Genomic DNA, 18,808 nt, shown 5'->3' with positions numbered 1-18,808 from the left:
GGCAAGACAACTTCTTGTGTGTCGCTTACATTCTGGACAATAAAATGAGGGAATAAATGGATTCAAGCTCTCAAAGTATTAGGACACTCCATTCATACCCTCTCCAGATGTCCTCATCTCACTGCAGATGTGAATCAGCCCACATTCCTCTAGGACTTCCTATATGGAGGATGGGCCAGTCCTCTTGGGCACAGCTGCAGGTTTCTCCCTCCACCTTCCCTTCCAGAGCAGCCTGGAGTGAAGCCTGAGCCTCACTACTTTTACCTTGTTACCTGGACTAAGGGCAGGTGATGAACCAAGTGCCTGTGGCCGTGCCACAGACCCAACTTTTCCTCTTTAGACCAAGAACTGCTGGTTGTGTAAATCTCAGCTGTTCCACAGGGGGTCTGACCAAGGCCCGTGTCTTTGGGCCTTGAAACCTTCATTTCACTTGATAATTCAGAGAGGCCTTGTGTCTACTCCGGCAATTTGGGAATGTAATTTTTATCATCAACAAAATTCTCCCATTAAAAAAAGGGTTGGCATTCAAATATCTGTTGATGGTGCTTAGCAGCATGCATTCATTACTTTTATTATTTAATGATTAGTAACAATCTGTGCATGGGGAATGTCTCAAAATATGATGAAAATAAAACGCTAAAATTCTTAAATTATTACAACATACATTTTCCCAGCAGTTCATCATTCAGTGTAAAAGCCAGAGGCAGCCTTGCTATGGCCTGACAGTAGGCCTCTGGCAGACTCACAGCCTCCATATCCAACCTCTCTACACTCGCTCACTCCCCACCAGTCTCCCTGGGCTCTGCTAATCCTGGAATGGGTAAACCCTGCAATCCTTGAACTTACTATTTCCACCATCTGAAATGAGTTCTGGGATACCTGGAACATTTCCTTTGGAACCCTTTAATCAGCGAGGCCCTTCCTGGTCACCTATATGAAACAATGCTCACCCCATCATGCTCTATCTACCTTGACCCTGGCCTTTGTCTTTAGAGCATTAACTACTACGTATTTACATACTGTGCCCCCATTAGGATGAGAGCTCCCAGAGGGCTGTGCTCCTATCATTGCTGCTGTTTACTGATGTATCCCCACTGTTGAGAAACACACTTTGTTCAAAACAAACACTTGAATATCTGCTGAGTGAATTTATTCTACTTATATGCCCTTTAAGTTAGACCTATTACTAACTTACTGCTTGCTTTTGGTAGAAATTCTATTCATTTCTTAGACAGTTTTAGAAAATGTCTATTCTTTAACCACAGAACTAAGTATAAACCAAGATTTCTTTAAGTGAGTCCTCAGAAATGCATCATTTGCTTACAGTGGAATTTGAGAGGCTGGTGATAAAGACAGGCCTGAGAACAGAGGCTCAGGGTAACACAGAAGAGGAGGCGGAGATGCCGGAAATGTATGCTCTTGTTATTGTTGAAGGGAAAAGCAATTGCCTACTTAATTTATATTTCCAAATGTCGAACTGTCCCTCACTCCTGTGTCTGCGGTTGTTTGATTAAGACCATTCAAATTCACAGCATAGGAACTGGATCACCTAGGGTTTCCTCTTTCATCAGGATAAAATTTCATCTATTTGAAAAGATGCACTCAATAACTGGAGAGGGTAGTTAAATAGCATTTCCTCCTTCCTCTTTACCAGCCCATTATCACAAAGTGGAATTGCATCGTGAACACTTCCCTGAATCTCCCATGAAAAGTGTCATTATAGGCTCTTTCACTAAGAACTGGATCTCGGTGAAAAACAGAAGAGATCCTGTAATTCAAGCCCTACTGGATTTAATTCTTACTAAGAGTGCTATGATAACTTCCCTTACAATTCACTTAGCATTTATGGCTTACAAAACACCCCGACGGATGATATCTCATCGGAGCCTCAGCACCACTCTAAGGTCGGGACAGGCCTGTGATTCTGCTCACACAACAGTGTAAGAATCCAGGGCCAAGCCACCAACGCTACAGAAAAAGCCCCTTGCAGAGCCCACATCTTCTCTCAGTCCAGGGCTCCTGTTACCTGCACATGGTGGTCACTGAGTGCATGCCAAAGCCTCGGCAACCCTCATAACAGTGTAACTAATTATTTTACAATTTTGTTCATAAAAGCAATCTTTTTCAGAATTTGATTCCATCTTAAAAATCTTCTTCCTGACTTTAGTGGTTAAGGTCAGTCTTCTACCTAAGTGTTTTTCAGTGTGACAACATGGCAAATTGTTGCAATTAAACAAAACCACCAGAAGAAAGTTGAAAATAGGGCTTTAGTGGTTTCCACTTTGCTTTTCTCTCAGCTTGGATGGAAAGAGGCCCTGTTAGGCTGAGCACTTTCCAGGTGATCTCAACGATCTCTCCACTGGGCAGTCAACTTTATCTTAAGTGATAAACACAATTAGGAGCAAGTCATATCAATTAAATGAACTCAAAGTACTTATGAGGCCACTATTATCCATTTAGTACCAATTACTATGGGGATTAAAAACAGTTTAAGACCAGGCCTTTACCCCAAAGGTGCTTAGAATCTTGGTGACACCTGCATATAAAGCAATATGCAATCATGCGCTAAACTAGGTAAATGCCATAGAAATTCAGAGGAGGCCAAGCTGGGAAGATAACAGAATGTATAAAAGGAGACCAGACAGTTCTCCTAGCAAGAGTAATGGTTTAGTCTAGACAAATAAGGGTAGAAAGAAACACAGCATGCCAGTAATAAAAACCTAGGTGGCACTGGTTTTTGCAAGCATCATGCAGTGGATCTGCTGTGGAAGGCTGTCTGGAGAGCTCTGGGACAGCAGGGAACTCCTTCAGAAATTCTATTCCAGAAGAAGGCCTCTGGGGCGTCTTAGGAGAAACGATAAAGAGGACTTTGGGACATTTGATCCACTACTTAGGCACAAGAACTAACACCCCAGTGAAAGGAGGAGAGGCGGCCATAACTTGGAGGTAGAGATGAGATGCCTTACAAAGGCAAGAAGAAATCAAAAGTCCACTGCAGGTCCTGGGTACAGAGGCACAGGGAGAAATGATCAGCCCCCATTAAGGCAAAGGATCGGTAATATTCAGATGTTTTCTGGAAATGAATTTCAAGTTCCACAAAAGTGTTTTGAAATGGAGAAAAACAGGTTACCTTTGAGAAGTTCTAACCAGAGCACGACTCAAAGACCAAGTAATCTAGGATTGTCCAAACCTTGAAGAAAAACAAAACAACAACAACAACAACAAAAAACCACCTTCCCACCAACGTAGGGCTGCCAGCAGAAATGGCAGGGAGTCGGCAGACAGAAGCGCAGGCCTGGCCGGGGGTGGGGCAGTGAAGCCCAGCACCTAGCTTTAGCAGGTAAGGAGCAATTTTCAAGATGAACTTAATAACAGCAGCTGAGAAGCAAGAACGCTCACTGGTTACTAAAGAGTTGATGCTACCCACAGCCATCCTGGGCAGTAAAGACCTAACAGGAAGTGCTGGGAGTCAAACACTAACTTAGTCTTCACTCAAATACCGTTCCCTGCCTACGACCAGAGAAAATGGGTTTTGAATCTTTAAGCACAGTCGCTATATATCTACCTACTTCCTTGCAGGGGAGTCTGGCCTTTGGAGAAGAAAGATGTTGGCTGATCTCCTCAGGGTGGTCATTACTGCCACAAATATAGAGCCCTTGCTAATTTCAAGAAGGAACAGAAAGATACAGATGCAGCCTGGTGCAATGGCTCATGTCTGTAATCCCAGCACTGTGGGAGGCTGAGTCTGGAGACAGCTTGAGGCCAGGAGTTTGAGACCAGCTTGGGCAACATAGCAAGACTTCATTTCTACAAAAAAATTAATTAGCTGGGCATGGTGGCATGCGCCTGTAATCCCAGCTACTCTGGAGATTGAGTTAAGAGGATCACTTGAGCCCAGGAGTTTGAGGCTACGGTGAGCCATGATCATGCCACTGTACTCCAGCCTGGGCAACAGAGCAAGACCTCATCTACATACACATACATATGAAAGGTAAAGACTTGAGAACAGATGCATTCTATCTTGTTAAAGAGACGTACTGCTTTCATAAACCGATGAGAATGATTTGAATTCGTCTCAGCCTGCACCTGAACTGAGTGGGTCCCAGAAGTGGACAATTCTGGAGCACTTTATTCTAACCCATGTATTTCCTCAAGGAGCAAACCCTTCCCTTATGTTCTTCCTCACACCTTCAGCAAACTCAAATCCTCAGTGGAAGGAAGGGGTTGGGATTATATTCAGTATCTGCTCAGCAAGCTTTCCTCTTTCCTGTTGACTCCAGAGTCAATTTCAGCACAGCCTCTAAGTAAGTCACCCTCTCAATCCAGAATTAGGGAAGCCCAACCCACAACAATTTTCTTTCAGTCTTATTAGCAAGTCCCCAGTGCTTCAGTCCAAAAGGGACCATCAGGGAATTAATTTCTTTTTTCTTTTATGTCTCTCTTACAAAGTCTGTGCCCTGTGATAAGGTTCTGACTTCTTCCCTCACACAGGGTGCTGTGTGGTGGGCTTTGCAGCTCCTCCCCTGCCTGAAGTCTTCTGGTTTAAGTACAGGCGGTGGAAGTTAGTCTCTCTGGTGCTGCAAAGTCTTGCCTTTGGTAGGAAAACCCCTGAGAGACGCTGTGACCCCACTATCCCTTGAGACAGGTGGGCCTTCCATATTTCTGCTGTACCTGAGACAGAATCCAATTCACTACAAAGGCATTGTTTAAAATGTCCCCTTTCCTTCCCTGCCCTGAGAAACAAATCAATCACTGAGTTCTAATGATTCTCACTCCTCAATATCGGGCTGCCACATCCTGGGCTTCCCCTGGGTTATGTGCTCATCATCTCTACTGGACTCCTTCCTTGCTGACCTGCCTCCAATCCACGTACCATGTCATTACTAAAGTCAGCTGATCCTGAAAGATCTAAAGCATATTCCATGTCTTCGTTGTGTAAACAGTGTGAAACTCAAGTCCTACGAAGGACCTAGGTGATTCTTCACATTTTGACTCCCATCCACCTCCCTGACTGCATCTCTGGAGCCTCCCTTTCCGACTCTCCCTCCTCCCATCCCCCCAACCCCAGCAAGTTCTCTTTCCTGAATTCCCAGTAGTTCCCCACAGCTCCACCTCCAGCCAAGTTCCCTTCCTTACCTTGCATATCTGGCAAACCCCTAGCTTTGAGGTCTTGGTTCAATAGCCCTCCAGGACTCCCCAGGTAGCCCCTGACACTCCTTTTCTCACCACCTTTTACTCATAACTTCCTATTTTCGCTATAATTGTCTTTTTGCACATTTGACCCTTCATTAGACTAAAATCTCAACCTGTCACTACTTGTTGAATGAATCAATGAATGGATGGAATATGGACTTGAGAAAGGCTGGACACTGGTGCATGGGTGACTGATGCAGTCATGAGGAAAAATAAGTCAGCCAGAAAGAACACAGAGGGCCACAAGCAAGACAAGAGGACCCAGGTTAAAACCCAGGGAAAGCAGAGGACAAGCCCTCAGAGAAAGAGCAATAAAAAACAAAACTTGGGAATAGGTAAGGGTACAGTATTCCAAAGGCCACAGCAGGTGGGCCCTCTGCACTTCTGCAGAGCCTGACACAGATAACCCAATTAACTACATGGGAGTTGTTTAAAATGCCTCCTTTCCTTCCCTGCTCACAGATAGAGTACAATTCTACCACTGGTGGTTCTGGTGAGAACTGGTGGTTCTCACTCCTAAATATCCGGCTACCACATCCTGGTTTTTCCCTATTAAAATTTAAGAGAGAGGGAATGGTTTACACTGACCTAGTACTTTATAATAGAAAACAATTATTTCTGCAACATTCTACGAGAACATTTGGGTAAAAGTCTTATGAAGTTATACAAATGGATGCTAGCTATACAATATAAAGTTTTGTTTTTAATTAGGATAAATTTTAGTCAAGTCATACTGTTGTTTCCAGTATCAGATACTGCTAACCCAGGGCTTCTTTTACCACATTGTCTGAAAAATCTGTTTTTCTTACATAGAGTTCAGTTTCAATTCAAAGCCACTCATATAACACTAAGGTAGACGAATCCTTCAGTTTAGGTTTTCCGGACACAAAGATGTCAATTTAACCAGGAGATAACACATTTTTTGCAAGGTAGATATTGAGGCCTTGTACATAAAAGAGACTAAATGAATATGTTTGAAAATAATTACTACATTTCTAATATTCAAACCCAGAAGTTAGTTCATCTAGTATTATAGCTGTCAACTCCCACATCCCCCAACGCCAATGTCAAATATGGAGCCCATCCCAACATTGGTGATTGATTGTGGCAATTTCCCAGCTGAACCAATACAAGCCCTTGACATTGCAAGCAGCTATTACCAACTGGTCAGAGTTGGCCCATGTGAAATCTCATCATTCTCAAGTTAATTATGTTGAATTTTAGCTTTCACAGCCCCTTGCTCACATGTGCATGGTACACAGACAGCAGAACAGCTGACTACTGTTAGAGGACAATGAGCAGAAACAAAGTGAAACATGACTTGCCTCTGCTGCTTTATGATGTCCTTCTTATTGTGAATCAAAGTTTTAAGCTATGAATTTCATACATGCATACAAGTGCTGCCATTTCAGATGAATTCAGAGACCTGAATTACAGCATGCTGGTTCCAGACCTCTACTGGCCACTGACCACCTCTGGCTGGACTTCCTTTATCAAGCTGCCCTGTGAAACCTGGGGTTTAGTTATTCACTGTGTTTTTAGGAAGTAAATTTGGCATCAGTCTGTTGATTTCATGTTCCGGTTTCCCATATTTTATCTACGATAGGACAGAATCCAAACTCCTTCACGTGACACTGAGCTCATCACAGTAAAAGGACCACTTCGTTCCCCTCCTCCTGCCCTTGCCTATTAGTCCATCATACCAAACCTTTCGGTGGATATAGCTGTATTTGCTTTCCATGGCTCCTGTAACAGATTTCCACAGACTGAGGGATTTAACACAAATTTATCTTGCAGTTCTGGGGAATGGAAGTTCCAACACGTCTTGAAGAGCCATCATTCAGGTGGGCCCAATGTAATCACAAAGGATCTTTCATGTGAAAGAGGGAAGCAGAAGTCAGCATCAGAGTGATGCCCCCACAAGAGAGACTGGACTGGCCATTCCGAGCTTTGAAGATGGATGGGGCTACAAAACAAGGAATGTGGGTGGCCTCTAGAAGGTGGCAAAGGCAAAGAAACAGATTCTCCCTTAGGGCCTCTAGAATGAACAAGGCCCTGCAGAGTCCCTGACTTTTGCCCACTAAGACCCATGTTGAACTCCCACACCACAGAAGTGCATTGGGCCCAGCTATATAATCCTGAATAACCTCCCCATGGCAAGACCATTAACTGATTCCAAAGTGGACACCTTTGGTAGGGGGCATTATTCTGCCTATCCCAGTGGTGTTCCTTCTTCCTGGAGTGTCTACTTCTCTGCTTAGAAGACTTCTAACTCTTCGGGCATTCCTTAACGAAATATCATTTCCCATGGAAATGTCATTCCAAGCATGAGGTCCTCTCCTCCTCCAATCTATGGGGTTCATTCCCCCGCCTCCTCAGTCCCATGTGCGTACCTCTCTGGAGCACTCATCGTATACTGTGTTTTATTTGTCCTCAAGCATCTCTCTCTGACTCGACTGTGAGTTACTCTTACTCATTTTTGTGGCCTTAGGAGCCTAACTATAAAAGTCTGTGGAAAAAAAATTAACGTGATATTTTAATGAGTAAAAACCTCAGGTGGAAGCAGAGGCAAGACCAATAAATTCACAGGATTTCTGTTTGGAGCATAACTTATAAACTACTTCTGATAGCTCTTAAGTGGTTACACCAAGACCCAATCAAGCAAACCCTTTGTAACCATCTTTTAACCATGCCAGGGAGGTATTCTGCCAAACTTAAAATTAACCACTGGCATTTTCAGGCCATTCCTCACCATAATGTGATATGCCATAGATTGAAAACATTGTCAAAGTTTTAAGTGTCTTCCTGGCCTCGGCTAGAAAAGACAAGTCACACCCCAAGTGCTGGGTTAGATGCCAACTCAGGGGAGTGATAGTATCAGCAATTCTAAATTCCAAAAACTAAATCAACACTTCTTTAACAAATCTTACTAGGCTGGGTTGAGATTAAAAGCAACTTGGCTACAATATTTATTTGTATTCCAGTATCTAAAAGTTCTTGCATTAAAAAGTAGAATAAAAAGTCCAAATTAAGCACAATTTAAAATGCCTTGAGTATTCAAATTGCAAGCCAAATAGGAGCTGGATAAATTAAGGTCACAGGGATTGGGGGTAGATCTATTTTTAAAGGGAGTAATTTGCTGTAAATGTCTAATGTCACCAACATCATCATACAGTATAGAAATCTAAACACATGGAAATAAACCTAAAAATCATGTGCCTAGCAAGGGAGCTGCAAGAACCCAACAGTTAACTACAAAAGAGAAGAAATGATCACCTTTTTTTGGTAACATGCCTACAAAGTCTATTTTTTTCTTCAGGAGCAGTAATAAAACCCCTTTTCAACCTAACTCCGGTTGTTGTTTGAGTTTTAGGTTAGGGAAATGTGGACTTTTTGAAGCCAAGGGCAGTATGTAAATAAGCCTTTGATTAAATTTCATCGTGTCTCTTAACACTGAGAAAATACTTAGGATTTGTACTTAGGATTTCTGGATCGAGAAGGGGGCCTATTGATCTGTATTAAACCTCACATTCACAAAAAGTAAACTGAGGACTTGCTGCTTCCTCCAGGTCAGGAAGAACCCAAGGCTAAGGAGAGACTCCAGCTACTTCTACAGGGGAATGTTACCTGAGGATACGAGACCTACTGTACAGGATAAGGTGTACATCCAGGCAGTACTTCATGAAAGATTTTAAACTTGATGCATTTTTATAGAAAAGAGAAGCACAGTTATTCAATATTTGTGTTGGGGTTTTCAAACTTCTTTTTCTATAAATGTATTTAGAAATAAATTTAGGAGCAGTGAACATCACCAACCAGACTATTTGGCTAAAATGGGGGACTGCAGGTTCTAATTCATAAAAATGGTAATCATGTTGTTGCTACTGCTGTTGTTGTCTGGACGTTTCAAGCCTTTCCTATTATTAAACCTTGGTTATGTAGCATCACAGGACAGAGCGAACTCTATACTGGGGGAAATCACCCCAGAGAGTATCCAGAATTAGAGCTGGAGTCATCTCAGGCTTGCAAGCAAGCACCAACCTTAAAGCCTACCCACAACTCAATGAAAAGTCAATGCATTTCTAAAGTCTATTAAGGTCTATTAAGATTGTAAACTAGAAGTTTTGTAATAAGCTTAATGAATAAAATAACTGAACCCACTAAGTGCTACTTATAGAAAGAGGCTTGAGAATTTAGCTTTAGTTAGCAGAACTCGTTCCCGCTAGAACAGGATTGTTCATCTTGCCCCTATTAGATACAATAATCCTAGTGTTAATGGTACTAAATGCTTCAGGAAGAAACAACTGTAGAAACCACAGTGGGACCTGCAAATTGCACTTTCTGTGTAAGTAAAATGTCAGAAGAACTACACTCTTATAACTTATGGTCTCATGAAAAGACATTTTTTTCCGTCTTGTATTTCATCCTGAAGGATTTTACTATGTTCAGCATAGTAGCAACTGAAAAAAATGTGTTTCATCTAGAAACAAAAGTGAGAAAACTACAAAAAACACTGAGCTTCTGCAATGCTCGGTTTCCAAGATTTTAACATTAAATCGAAGATAACGCAAAATAAAGATTGCCACAGTAACCAAACTTTTCTGCTAAGTATACTTAAAAATAATGACAGTTCGATCGTATCTTAACTGTCTTCTACAACGTGAGCAGATAATACACCTACAAACCTTTTTTTGCTAGCTTGCTTTATAAATCTTGCAAGGTAAGTTTGGTTTTTTTTTTTTTTTTTCAAGGATGGAGAAGACAGATTAATGATCAAGCTTAAAATAAATCGGTTCTGCAATCACTCTGTATTTTAATCCGATGAAGCACGTTTCCCCATTCCACGCCATGAAGCCATTCGATGTCAACTTGTTATGGAGTCAAATGCGACAAACTCCGAGAGCTTCAGTCGCGAGGCGGCGGCTCACAGCACCCACAGCCGCCCGCACTCCTGCGGCATCAGGACACGGCGCCCTCCCGACGCGGAACCCGCATTCACGTTCTCCGGAGCCCTGGCCAGCTTACCCTCCTCCCTGTCCGGGGAAACTGAGGCACAGTGACGCGAGGGATCCGGAGCCCAGGGAAAGCCCCCACAGCTGCTCGGCGTCCCCTTCCCCCAGGACATCCAGGAGGCTCGCCGGCAGCTGGCAGTGGATTCCGCGCTCCTCGCCCTCGGAAGATTACGGTTCGAACCCGGGATGCGGCGGTCCCCAAACGGCCAACCCCCGCCCCGCACGGATCTCGAAGCATCCTGCGACCCCCTGGAGCCCGCTGCCGGGACCATGCGGCGCCTCGCAGCGCAGCCTCCGCCGCAGTCTCAGTCAGCCCAAACACCCGAAAGTTCCGCGGCCCCGGCGCCGACCCGGTGCGGGGCTGGCCCCCACCTGTGCCCCTCCGCCCCATCCCTCCGGGTGCCCCCAGCTAACCTGACACCGCCGCGCCACTCAGGTGGCCTCCGTGCACCCCTCGCCATGGCCAGCCCGACAGCGGCCGCTGCGCCGCACTCTGCGCCGGACGCCCGGTAGCGCCTACTGCGGTCGAGCCGCCTCCGCCGGCGCCTCACAGCGTTGCGGGCTGCGCCGCCGGCTGCAGGGAGCGCGGAGCTTCCCACCTACAGGAGCCTGGGCCGGCCGGGGCCGAGCATGCCCAGTGCGGCTCTCCGGGCGGCGCGGAGGCGCGGGTGTAGCCTCCGGGTTTTCGCGACAGCCGCGGGCGGGGGCAGCGGGGCGGGCGGTGCGGGCGGTGCGGGCGGTGCAGGGCGAGCCAGTCGGAACAGCGGACCGGCCCAGTGGAGGAGCCAGCGTAGGCTGTCGTTACCGGGGACCCCAGCGCTCAGTCCGCTCAGCCTCTGGGCCGGGCCTCGGCGGCCCCCTCAGCCCGGCACCCGCAAGCCCAGGGCCTCCGCGGCAGCGCGGAACTCTCACTCCGCTCTCTCTCCCGCCGGGGCGACGCGACTGACCCTCGTCGTGGGGCGGGGCGCTCCCGGGGCTTCCACCGCAACTTTTGTGGGCGTCTTACCGCACTCGTGTTCAAGGACACCCAGGAAAAGGCTTCTTAAGGTCCCATCCTGGGGCACTAAATGGGAACCAATCAATCCACCCCCAAGCCTACCCTGTCTTCTTGCAATCAAATGCGATCACGAGCAAACCACCTTGCATCCAAAAGCTTCTCAGGCCTTCCCGGGCGACTGCGTTGTCAGCCTTAAACGTCTCTTAAAGCAAAGTCCACAGATGAAAGAGTCTGGAAGAAAACCCAACGGGACGTTCCCTGGTGACTTATGAGTGGTGGGGTTCCAGGAATTTTTTTTTCATTTTCTTTAAAAATATTATTTGTAATTTCGACGTTTTTTCTGATGAACCATAAGTTGATTTTTTAATTAAAAAGTAGAGTACTCTAAAATTATTAAGTACCTACAGAAGTTTTGCTGCACGATCCTGCAATGTAAGTGGCTTCCTCCCCTCTTTACCTCCCGTCTTTTTTTTTTTTTTTTTTTTTTTTTTTTTAATTTTAAAAAGAGAGACTCAATTTCTGGGGCGGGACCAGGCTCCTCCCCCAGGCATTTTAGTGCCCGCCCCCTTGGCCACGCCCCACTCCGGTCCTTTTACTCCCGTTCCGCCTTCTTCCCGATGGGTTGCTGCGAAGACCCGGAAAGGTGGACTTTGCACATTGATGCTCCTGGCGACTCCGGCAGCCAGACTGGGCATGTTCCGCCGCCGGGTCAGGGATTGCTGTGCCAAGAGAGGAGCTTTAGCAACTCTCAGTCTCTCTGCTCCTCTCTGTTCCTGGCAAACTGACAAAGTAATGCCTCTGACCCCACGCCCCCAGGTCGGACCTGCAGAAGTGGGTCAGGACCCGACTGAGCATGCTCCGGGCAGTGCCAGGCTGCCGCACGCGGCTGCATCTGGTTGCCCAAGGTTGATGTAGCCGCGGTCTCTCGTCACGACATTGAAGCTCGGGAAACGGATGGAAGCAGGGCTCTAGAGAGGCACGATTGCATCGACACGTGGGCAGGTCGCCCAGCCAAGGGCCATGTTGGTGGGTGGGTGCGTGGGATCTGTCTTACGAGTGAGTCAAAGCCTGATTTTTTTCCCCCAAAAAGATTGAAATGAGATATCATATTTTAACAGTTTTATGGCATCTCGAATAGCAACACATTTTAGCTCAAGGGATTTTTCAGCTGTTCTTTCGAGAAACGTAAATCTTCTTTGTTTTTAAGTATTTAATAAACATTCTTTACAATTGCACCAGAGCACAAACTTTCCACCTGCTTTATTGATTGTTACATTTGTGTCCCACTATGAAAATATTCCGCAGTATTATGTCACGTTTTCTTCTCCAGCATTTCTGCATTCACTCTATTTCCTCCCCTCCCCCATCTCTTTTAAATTCTCAGAACCTGCAAAATGCACTCTTGCTATCTTAGAAACCACTTGAGGTCGGTGTGGGGAACTTGCTTTTAATTCTCATTTAGAGAAGACAGCACTGAAATGGAGAAAAGTCACAGGGAAAATACTTTTACAGTTTCGAGATTAGTAAAGAACCCAAAGAGAGCTTTTCATTGAGAGCAGGAAGGCGAATGGAATTCACCTTCTGTCTTAAGGAGGGAGAGGATGAGCAGGACAGCTGCCCAGTGAGGCTTGGTATGATAGTGGGAGTCACCCTTCATTTGAACCTCTCTGCCTTGCCCAGCTCCAGTTGAGCTTCAGCGTGGTCAGAGACACTATCTCTATGGAAGGTCACTGGAAGAATACATTTACTTAGCTGCTTCCACCATGGAATCCTAGCTTGTGCTGGAGTGTCCCCTTCGTCCTCCTCCTGTGCTTTGAGAATCCATTGTTGCTGGTATGCCCTGAGCACTGCCCTTGAACTTGCCCAGGTGCCCCTTGACATTCACACCACGAATAGCCTAGCCTTACAAAGGTGGACAAGACGTCTTTTCCACAGTCTTTACTGCCACTTCTATCCATCTGAAGCTTTCTGTTGCTGAGTCTGTCATGACATTAATCTTTCTTGGTTCTCCTACCTCTCTCTCTGTTTCTTCTCATCCTCCTCCTCCAGGTTTTCATCCTTTGCACCACCACATTGTAGGTGTTCTGTGGTCTCTTCTCCCTGAGGGCTGTCATCCTCTCTGATGATTGCCGCTGTCAAAGGGGTGTTAGCTGGTATGTTCTCACATGGCCATGCTAGGTGTTCGTTTCTGGAATCCTTTCTGGTTGATCAGGTAGGTGTTCAGATTGGTCAGCATCTTCCCTTTATCCATATTGTTTGTGTGTGTGTGTGTGTGTCTGTGTGTGTGTATATATATATAATTATTATTTGTGAGATGGAGTCTGACTCTGTTGCTCAGGCTGGAGTGCAGTGACACGATCTTGACTCACTGAAACCTCCACCTCCCAGGTTCGTTCAAGCACTTCTCCTGCCTCAGCCTCCCAAGTAGCTGGGACTACAGGCGCCCACCACCATGCCTGGCTAATTGTTTTGTATTTTTAGTAGAGACAGGGTTTCACCATGTTGGCCAGGCTGGTCTAGAACTCCTGACCTCAAATGATCCGCACATTTCAGCCTCCCAAAGTGCTGGGATGACAGGCCTGTTTGTTAATATTTTGGATGTCATCTTTATCCTAAATCACATCTTCCTCTCCACATCTCCCCGAGTTCAGATTTTCATATGTGATCTACCAAATAACTGGTATGATCCTCAGGAAACTGAATGCAGTATGACCCAAACAGAACTCATGACCTGCAATTACTCTTCTGCTTGTATTTCCTAGCTTGGTTAGCAGGTCCCCCTTTCTTCTCAGTCACTTACATTACGAATCTTGGCGTTACCCTCGATTCATCCATCTGCCTTTCCCCCATCATCCAGCTGGTCGCCTGGCATTATCTATCCTGTCCTTATTAATCTCTGAACACCTCCCTTCCTTGCCTCATCGCCTGTCTTGCTCACTTCAGTCCCTATCATCTTCCTGATCAACCACAGACCAACAGACTCCTAGATGGATCCTCTCTCTGTCTCCTCCAGTCCATCCTCCATAGCTCCTCAGACTTTTTTTTAAGCAAATTATATTACAATATGTCTGCTGAAGATCCTGAAGTGAATTCATAATGCCTTCAGGATAAGGTCCAAACTTGAAGCATGAACTGGCTGCTGCCTTCCTTTCCAGATTAGTCTCCAGCCTGTGTCTCCTAATATCCCGTATCCTCACCAGTCCAAATTACCTGCCATATGAATTCACGCCTCCATATGCCTGTTAGATCTTTTGTCTCTCTTTCCGCTTTGTTCACCTGACAAGCTGTTAAGCCTTGGAGATCCAGTTCAGGCAGGGTGTCCTCTGATCTTCCCAAGGTGAACGCCTCTTGAGTATTTCACCTGTTTTCATTTGACACCTAACCTTGATTGATTTTCTTTCATCTCCTCCGCTACACTGTAGGCAACCTGATTGCAAGGGCTGTGTCTCAGCAATCTTTGTATCTTCGTTCTTAGTCTTCAATAGAATTTTACTTAATAAATGAATATTAAACATATGGACTGATATAATGTTTAAAGTGTATTAATTTAAAAAAATTGTTGCTGAGAATTATAAACAGATTGCAAAGCAAAAATGCCAGAATGAAGTCACATCATATTTGCTGAATGGTTATGCTCCTAACCCTAAGTTAGGAGACTAAGAAAAATGCGCTGTCATATTTGACCTCCTTAAGCCCAATGAATTTTCTTCAGCTTCAGAAATGAGGAAGTATTTTGTGAGCCAGTCTGATGTCCTTGTTTTATTGGTCTGTAACTGCATGAAGCTCGGCACTGTAGTACTACTAATTAACCCGCAAATTCCATTGTTCTTTATCACGGTATTTATTTCTTTCCACAATGTAGTAATAACCTTCTAATTATGTGGTTACTCCTTAGAACAGATTTAGTTTATTTTTTTCTGTTGAAAGCATGGCACCCCAGGAGGGCAGACTAGCCTTTTGGGAATGAGCATAATTTTTACAGTTCTATCAGCTCATAGTGTCTGCTGGGGGCACCTGGTACTCACTATGGGTGGGCGAACTGATCACCAGCTTCAGGATCACCTGGGGGATGAAGTTCCCATTCCAGACCTCTGGATAGAGTAGTCCAGGAGGCAGTGATTTTTAACAAGTCCTCCTGGTGACTCTACACACTCTTTGTGAGAAACAGTTCTAAGTCATATGGATAAAAGGAAGAATAATAACTCTTGGTCAAAAACTTCAAGTAGCCCCTGTATTGGGTTTTCTTTGGCAGAGAGATCTATGTGGGTGGGAGAGGTATCTGCCCATTAATAAAAGCGTTATTTATATCTGTGCTTATTACATAGCTTTGGCTTGTATTAGAGGGTCTGGTGAACATAGAAGAGTAAGCTGGTAAAGTAGTTGCTTGTGTTTCCACTTGTTGAACCACAGAGAGATTTTACTTGGTAATTGATGCAAGGCCCAGTTGTACTCTCCAGTTTCTCCTAAATTCTAACCCCTCCAACAGAGAGTGAGTGGAGCATTACAAGTTTTGACCTCACAGTCTTCCTGGAAGAGGACAATAAAAGGTGGATGATCCTACCTACATTGGGCTTTCCCTTAGTCCTGGGAGTTTGAAACAGCACAATTAGAAGGAGGGTTAGGGGAAGAATGAAAGAAAGCCAGTACTTCTCTCTAGTCTTGTGATTTGCTGGTTAAGGAGAGCAAGGCCTCTTGAAAAGGCTGAGTCAATACTGTATTAGGAAGATGTCCCCCTTCCTCATTCTGGGTTTGGACTCAGCATTGACGTTGGTCTCTTGGAGGGGTGTGCATGTGTGTGGGTTAAGTGGTTATCCAGCTGGAAGGATCAGGAGATCAAATTGCATGCTTGCAACTCACAGCGGGCAGAAGATCCAGCGTGAGGGCTCACATCCTTCCTGGACCTCACTCTGAGACCACACCAAAGCCCTCGCCTCCTGAACAGTTTGCCAGCTTGGGACACTAATGACCATCACAGCTGAGCCTCCCACCCCACCAGGGTTTCACTTTAGTCCGTAACTCAGATGTGGGGCCATGGATTATTGGCAGGAGAAAGGATGCATCTGGAACTTTGCCTCCTGTGTGTAGGGGTGGCATTTCTTGAAAGGTGGATGGATATTTGCAGAGGAAGGTTAGCAAAGGAATGTCTTGGTGAGGGAAGTATGAAACAGAGCCCTGGAGGCTCCGAGTAGGGGGATGGCTGAGCTCTAGAGGGGACCCCTTTGTAAAGAATCTGACTTCACAGTTACTTTGCTTTTGGATCCTGGAAAAGTCATGACTTGTATTTAGCTTGGAGTTTGTTCTTCTAGTTCATAATTTCCTCAGGAAGGAAGGAAAGCCAGACATCCACTTTCCCACTATACAATGGAGGATGTTGGAGTTGGGTGACCCAAGTAAACAAATAAGCAAGGAAACAAACATCAGCAGTCAACATATGGGAAAAGAAACATACAAAGATGCCAACATATTCTCCAGGAGTGCGGCCCACCAGGTGAATCCTTCATCCCCAGACTTGACAGGGAGGCTGTGCCACTCACCTCCAAATGCTGCTTAGAAGAGGGGGGCTCTCAGGCTCAGGGGAGGCTCTGACAGCGCCATTGTGATCTTAGTAGGAATAACTGTGACTTTGCTATTGCATGATGAGAAATCCAAATGAAGCTCATGAAGTTGATTGTAATTTTCTAGGCTGGTAACTTTCATGGCTCTCTTTTTTGAGTAGTTGTTTACTAGAATTAAGAGAGAAGAAACAGAATTCTGTTTGTTTGTTTATTTATTTATTTTGAGACAGGGTCTTGCTCTGTTGCCCATGCTGGAGTACAGTGGTGCAATCATGGCTCACTGCAGCCTCCAACTTCTGGACTCAGGCAATCCTCCCACCTGGGCCACCTAAGTAGCTGGAACTATAGGTGCACACTGTCATGCCCGGCTAATTTTTCAATTTTTTGTAGAGATGGGTGTCTTGCTAAGTTCCCCAGTCTGGTCTCCAACTCCTGCCTCAAGTGATCCTCCCACCTTGGCTTCCCAAAGTACTGCTGGGATTATAGGCATGGGCTACTACACCCAGCCTTGTCTTTTATCTTTTGGATAGTCGTGTCGCCAAAAGTCCTGGTGTGGGCACAGTGGCTCTTTTGAAGGCAGAGGCTTAGGAGAAGCCCCAAGGTATGGCCAAGGCCAGGAGGGATGAGGCTGAGGTGGATGGTAGAGGTGTACAAAGGCCTTTGTAGTGGTGTCTGGGGGACTTACAGAGACAAGAATGGGGAGAATAAGATGCTGGCCTGGCAGTAGGTGGAGCAAGCCGGCTTTCATTTGGTAAGAGCTGAAGGACCCTGGAAGGCTAAGCAGGCTAGCTTTATATGGGTATCTGGTTTCTCTTCTTGGGACCTCCCCACTGCGAAGTGAGGCTTTGCTAGAGCATGGAGCCAGCTATCCAAAGCCTGGGTCCGCTGTGAGAGGCTCCACAGTGGGGAGCCCAAAGACCCAGGCCATGTGCAAGTGGATTGTCACAATGGGAAAGTGTGTTGACACTAAAGTCTACTTTAGATGATGTCACAATTTTGACTTGATCCAACCCCAGAAATGAAGTTTCCTAACAAATTGAACCTTTTTTTCCTCCCATCATAAGAGGCCAAATGCTGTCACCTTCAGTATGATACTGGCTCTGTCTTCCCAAAGTAATAAATACCATTTCTATCCTTCATTCCAGGAATGATTGGCTGGTTTGTTTTGTTCTCCATCATGGAGAAATATGCTTATCCGTAGTTTTTCTTTATTTATGGATTATGTGGAGCATATGTCATAACTGCAATTATCCAGCTGAGGAAGTAGGTTTCTTTATTTGGACCTAATTTCTTAAGAAATTATGTTTCTTTTATGATATTCAGGCATTTATAAGCTTTGCAGCTTTTCTTTAGGAGTCTTTTTGGTCTAATCTAGTAAAGTTTCTGGCACACAAGAGATGCCAATACATTTTGTTGAATTATCTGCTGGAAGTTGGTGGTAGAACCTCATGCTGGAGAATCCTGGAGGAAGGCATTTTAAAATACAGATAACCATCAGTCCACTTGGTTTGTCTGAAATATCATTCAGACTTTGGCCTCAAGTCTATTTGGTATTGATTCTGCTTTTCTCTCTAGTGACATGTTTCAGATCTGTTACCAGCATATTTCTCCCTGACTTCAGTCATCCAGCAAAAAGACAAAATTGATTAATCCACGATGAATATATGGCCGAATGTACAGATGACCTTGAAGCAATGGCTGTTTTTTCAGCATCATGGTTTATGGGCTCTCTCGTTATAGGTGGGCATTTCTTCTGCTAATTCCAATGTCTTCCTTGCTACTAAATCCAGTGAGCCCTCCTTGCTACTTGTTCCAGTGAGCCTTCCTCACTGCTAATTCCAATGAGCCTTCCTTGCTGCTTTAATAGGAATTTTAAAAGCATGTGGAAATTAACCATCCCTAAAATTTGAAGAATGTTGTCATTGTGTTTGTGAATGAAATGGGACAGTTCGCTAAAATGAATAGAAATTACAACTTGCTGCTCAGAAGTATGGAGTGTAGGGTAAGAAGGGCAGTTAAGAATTGCAAATAAGCATAATGATGTGGGTTAG

At 45.1% G+C, this 18,808-nt stretch overlaps 1 protein-coding gene across 6 annotated transcripts in view; it reads right to left on the bottom strand.

Annotated features, from left to right (window-relative positions):
- The window catches only part of MFAP3L (microfibril associated protein 3 like), a 47,175-nt gene extending 29,527 nt beyond the window's left edge, over window positions 1–17,648 (bottom strand). Inside the window, exons 1-2 of one of the 6 annotated variants that reach the window (XM_050792541.1) lie at window positions 17,443–17,648; window positions 16,737–16,925 (exon numbers count right to left, since the gene is read on the bottom strand). Coding sequence is in view for 3 of the 6 variants with exons in the window: in XM_050792538.1 (XP_050648495.1) it covers window positions 11,305–11,351 (47 nt within the window). In the remaining 3 variants the exon portion in view is untranslated. Of the gene's footprint in view, window positions 1–10,619; window positions 10,829–11,304; window positions 11,680–16,736; window positions 16,926–17,442 lie in introns of those variants that run through there. The other 5 variants (XM_050792538.1, XM_050792537.1, XM_050792540.1 and 2 more) reach the window with 5 other exon arrangements.
- Window positions 17,649–18,808: the final 1,160 nt, after the last annotated feature.

The sequence above is a fragment of the Macaca thibetana genome, chromosome 5, assembly GCF_024542745.1.
Source record: "Macaca thibetana thibetana isolate TM-01 chromosome 5, ASM2454274v1, whole genome shotgun sequence".
NCBI classification, from domain to species: Eukaryota; Metazoa; Chordata; class Mammalia; order Primates; family Cercopithecidae; genus Macaca; species Macaca thibetana.
Note: the sequence above shows the minus strand (reverse complement) of the source record. Positions and strands in the feature narration are given on the sequence as shown.